This window comes from Rhinichthys klamathensis, unplaced genomic scaffold (genome assembly GCF_029890125.1).
Source record: "Rhinichthys klamathensis goyatoka isolate OS25496 unplaced genomic scaffold, OSU_Roscu_1.1 h1tg000835l_1, whole genome shotgun sequence".
In the NCBI taxonomy this organism is placed as follows: domain Eukaryota; kingdom Metazoa; phylum Chordata; class Actinopteri; order Cypriniformes; family Leuciscidae; genus Rhinichthys; species Rhinichthys klamathensis.
The window spans coordinates 92,501-97,500 of NW_026607214.1; the positions used below are offsets into that span (position 1 = coordinate 92,501).

At 34.5% G+C, this 5,000-nt stretch overlaps 1 protein-coding gene across 1 annotated transcript in view; it reads right to left on the bottom strand.

The window, feature by feature from the left end:
* The window catches only part of klhl7 (kelch-like family member 7), a 16,587-nt gene extending 12,481 nt beyond the window's left edge, over nt 1-4,106 (bottom strand). The window contains exons 1-5 of the mRNA XM_056243739.1: nt 3,905-4,106; nt 3,158-3,260; nt 2,532-2,625; nt 717-841; nt 1-49 (exon numbers count right to left, since the gene is read on the bottom strand). The exon at nt 1-49 is cut by the window's left edge and continues 127 nt beyond it. Coding sequence (XP_056099714.1) covers nt 1-49; nt 717-841; nt 2,532-2,625; nt 3,158-3,260; nt 3,905-4,039 — 506 coding nt within the window. The 5' untranslated portion in view covers nt 4,040-4,106. The remainder of the gene's footprint in view (nt 50-716; nt 842-2,531; nt 2,626-3,157; nt 3,261-3,904) is intronic.
* Between the last annotated feature and the right edge of the window lie 894 nt (nt 4,107-5,000).

The following is a 5,000-nucleotide window of genomic DNA, read 5'->3' on the forward strand; positions in this document are numbered from 1 at the left end:
GACGCCTTCAGCTCAGGGCAGTTCAGACACTCGGCCAATGAGCTGATGCCTTGCAGAAGAGACAGCCAATCACAACAGCACGTATATCTGCAGTGTACAGACACACAATACTTCACACTGACCGTTCACTTTCTACCAGTGTTGACATTCTTAAATGCAAATTATAAAGTGTCCAGTTCTGGTTTCACCTATAGCTTATCAAGCTTAAAACCTTTTCACAATATTCTAATTTTGACTTTGGGGTTTTCATAAGCTGTACGCCATAATCATCAAAATTAAAACAAATAAAGGCTTGAAATATCTCACTTTGCATGTAATGAGTCTATATAATATATTAGTTTCACCTTTTAAGTTGAATTACTGAAATAAATGAACTTTTGCACCATATTCTAATTTTTCGAGTTTCACCTGTAATATCAGCAATAATAACTCACAGAAACATAATTACTGTATATTGTAATTAATAGAAATCATATAATAAAAAGGAGAAATGGGAATTAAACAGATATGATATATTACATATTAATTTTCTATGTTTACTGTGTACTTCTTTGTCTTGTAAATTACATGTGTAACTTGTGTTTTTTGTACCTCTGCGCTTTTTATCTTGGCCAGGTCGCCATTGTAAATGAGAAAGTGTTCTCAATGTGCTTACCTGGTTAAATAAAGGTTAAATGAAAAAGAAAAGAAAATAAATAGAGATGGCGACGTCTCACCCAGACAGTTGGTGGCGTCCACCTGCTCCTTCAGGAAATCCACACACATCTTCTTCACCGGCTCGATCTGGTACTGGTTAGCAGCGTTCAGCAGAGACTGGACATTATTACTGTTCACTGAGATTCTGAGATCAAACACAGTGCTCAGCTAAGAGAACACACACATGCTAAAGTTGACTAAACAGAGGAATAAAAATCATCTTTTGGAAATTGATCTTAATGCCTTAATTACAAAAAAATGAGGAAAACTCCAACCTTTAAGGACACTAATTTTCTTTGTGAATGAATAATGTATCGTAAATCAGCCTGATCTCATGAAAATGCGTCTCTATAGCAAGCGTTGTGTTTATCGTGCAATTTATACGCGAAAGTGAGTTTTTACGTGCATTTGATACGCACTTTATTGAGTTTAATACACACGCACCCGACACCACTAATCCTACCCAACCGTATAATACACACGCACCCGACACCACTACTAAACCTACCCATGCGTATCAATCATATGCACCTAAAAACTCATTTTCGCGTATAAATTGCACGATAAACACAACGCTTGCTATAGAGACACAATTAGTGTGATTGGGTTGCGTAAATAAATAAATGTTCTTCCTTAAAGGGATACTCCACTTTTTTTGGAAATAGGCTCATTTTACAACTCCCCCAGAGTTAAACTGTTGAGTTTTACCGTTTTTGAATCCATTCAGCCGATCTCCGGTTCTGGCGGTACCACTTTTAGCATAGCTTAGCATACATCATTGAAGTGGACAAGACCATTAGCATTTCTCAAAAATAGCCTATTTTCAGGCGCTGCGTCATATCATTACGCCTACTGCACTCATGGTACGGCAGTGAAGTTTCTTGATTATTACGCAGGAATGAGAGTATAGTTCCTAGCCATATCAGCCTAGAAAATCGCAACTTTACATTTTCCGTCGGTCTTAGTGCACGATGTAACTACAGAAGAGTCAAGTTTTAAATAGCAAAAATATCGAAACTCTTTGGTCATTTTTTTTTTTAGAAATGCTAATGGTCTTGTCCACTTCAATGATGTATGCTAAGCTATGCTAAAAGTGGTACCGCCAGAACCGGAGATCGGCTGAATGGATTCAAAAACGGTAAAACTCAACAGTTTAACTCTGGGGGAGTTGTAAAATGAGACTATTTCCAAAAAAAGTGGAGTATCCCTTTAAACCCCCATAGAGAGGCAGATTTTTATTTTTAAAGTCCAGTTATTTCATGGATCCGGGATAAAGTTCACTCGGCCTTTGGAAGTAAAATAGCCGCAGATCATCACACACCCTTCACCACACCTAGAGATCGGCATGGGTTTATTTCAGTTCGCCTTATAGCTGGTTTGATTTGCATTGAGAGATGATCTTATGGAAAGTTCCCCATGCCGATCTCTAGGTATGATGTGATGATGTGCGGATATTTTACTTCCAAAGGCCAAGGGAACTTCATCCTGGATCCATGAAATAACTGGCCTTTAAAAATAAAACTCTGCCTGCCTCTATGGGAATTTAACATAGGGGTTTCCGGACTTATGACCCCTGTATTTTAAGTAAAGAACATTTATTTATTTACGATACATTATTCATTCACAAAGAAAATTGGTGTCCTTAAAGGTTGGAGTTTTCCTCATTTTTTTAATTAAGCCATTAAGATCAATTTCCAAAAGATGATTTTTTTATTCCTCTTTTTAGTCAACTTTAGCATGTGTGTGTTCACTTAGCTAAGCACTGTATAAGCATTATGAATGCGTGTGTGTGTGTGTGTGTGTGTGTGTGTGTGAGGTCTTTCTGTCAGCCTCACCGTGCCGTGTAGACGAACTCCACCAGCAGCTCGATGATCTCTGGCTCCGCTCCTCCAAGCTCCACCTCGTGGTTCGTGGCCTCCATCATACTGGCTGCACATGCAAAACAGCAGGGTTCCTCTTACATGCTTCTGTGAACATCTGGAAACATCTAAGCTAACGCAACCCTGAGCAGACCTGGAGAACATCTACAACTGCTCAAACCATAATAACCATAATAACCAGTGTACAGGTGAAACTCGAAAAATTTGAATATCCTGCAAAAGTTAATTTATTTCAGTAATTCAACTTAAAAGGTGAAACTAATATATTATATAGACTCATTACATGCAAAGTGAGATATTTCAAGCCTTTATTTGTTATAATTTTGATGATTATGGCTTACAGCTTATGAAAACCCCAAAGTGAAAAGGTTTTCATAAGCTGTGTGAACCATAATCATCAAAATTATAACAAATAAAGGCTTGAAATATCTCACTTTGCATGTAATGAGTCTATATAATATATTAGTTTCACCTTTTAAGTTGAATTACTGAAATAAATGAACTTTTGCACCATATTTTTGAGTTTCACCTGTATATTTAGATTATAAACTCAGAAAGTATCGGGCAGAAATTTTTCTCACATGTGAACATGAGGTTGAAGAAGTGGCTCGCGGCGGCCAGCACGACTCTGTGTGCCAGTATGTGTTTCCCATCCACAACCAGGACCACATCACAGAGGATTCCCTGAGCACAGGTCAAAGGTCACGCAGTGCATTAGACACAATACATGCACAGGCATCCATACATATCGCTTTAAATGTTTAAATCCAAACCATTTATCTCATTATCACAATTATTCTATACTGTCTATTCTATGTTCTCATCATTATAACTAAAAAATAAAAAATAATAATAAATAAATATGTAAAAAATTGTATTAATTAAAAATATGTTTAAAAAAAGATGTATATATATATATATATATCATATCAGCAATATATTTAAAATATCAGCAATAATGACCCACAAATAGTTATTTTGTGATTAATATAAAATAAAAAGAGAAATAGAAATTAAATAGACATGATAATAACAATTAATTTCAAGACCAATATTTTAAAAAATAATAATTGTTTAAAAATATATAAATTATAAAAATTAAATAAAGCAAACATAAATTTACCTGTTATCTATTTTCAGTTTATTATAAGACATTTACTATGTAAAGATATCAGACGATGTTATCACATATTTTATTATGGATAGGCTTTATGTCAGATATCTCAGATTATATGATGCATATATATCACATACGTCAGGTTATGTCATGCATATGTCAGAAACTTCATATTATGTGATGCATATGTCAGATATCTGATGATATTTACCTGTTTCCTCAAGTTATTCATCACTCCCATGATATTGGACAGTAATCTGTACTCCTCTTTGGATGCTATCTTCTTCTCGCTTTTCTTTTTGGGTCCTAATGTCTTCTCGCATGGTGTGGCGGTCATGCTCATCATGCTTTATTGTGTATATGATTAGAACGTTTATTTAATAAACCCTGAGCTTTTCCGTGCAGCTCTGCATGTAAACATGAAAGGTAGGAATGATGTGAAGGAAGCGACAGGATTACACGATGGCCGTCTGCGAATGGATGCAATAAAAGTCCATTTCAATTTTAAAGTAAAAAAAAAAAGGACTATATATTTATGGCTCTTTTAATCTCCAAACAGAAGATTTTCTTTTCAGCCTGTTTGAGTATTTTATTTGGGGAAAGTTTATTTGGGGAAAGTTTATTTGATAAGGACACTGGCATGTTAACAGAAATGATGTGAAGTAAGAACCGTATGTCAAAATAAAAGTCCCACTTCAGGTTTGACCTCAACCGTTTATTTTATTTTTTATTTTTATATTTTGAGTATAAATGTATAGATCTTTTGCGAAATGGTTTATGGTTTCTATTACATGATTACAGATCATTTCAGTAATTTCAATGTAATTCTTGGTTTTATTGGTTAAAGATCTGCCTATAATATAGGCCTATAAATACATCTTATTTTTATTACATCAATTGTTTTGCTTTTGGCTAAACACTTTTTACACAAGTTTATTTAAGAGCATTTATTATTAAGCATTTATCATCTTATTTATTAATTAGAGCACAACTTGTTTTTTAAGAGATTAAAATCACCAGTTCACTATGTAAAGTTTTCTATCAAAACAAAATGTGTGGGGGGGGGGGGGGGGCGGAGGGATCAGTTAATGAAATAAATCAATTCATAAAAAATTAAGTCATGATCTACTGCACTACAAACATGTAAATTAACAGAATATTAGCCTGCCTGTATTATAATGTCATGTTATGTACACTAGATGTCAGTGTTAAAACAAGTTTTATATTACAGTAAAATCTGTGCATTAGTCAGTATAAAAGTCACATTTACCAGATGTCTAAGTTTAAAAGAAAAGGTGCTAAAAGTA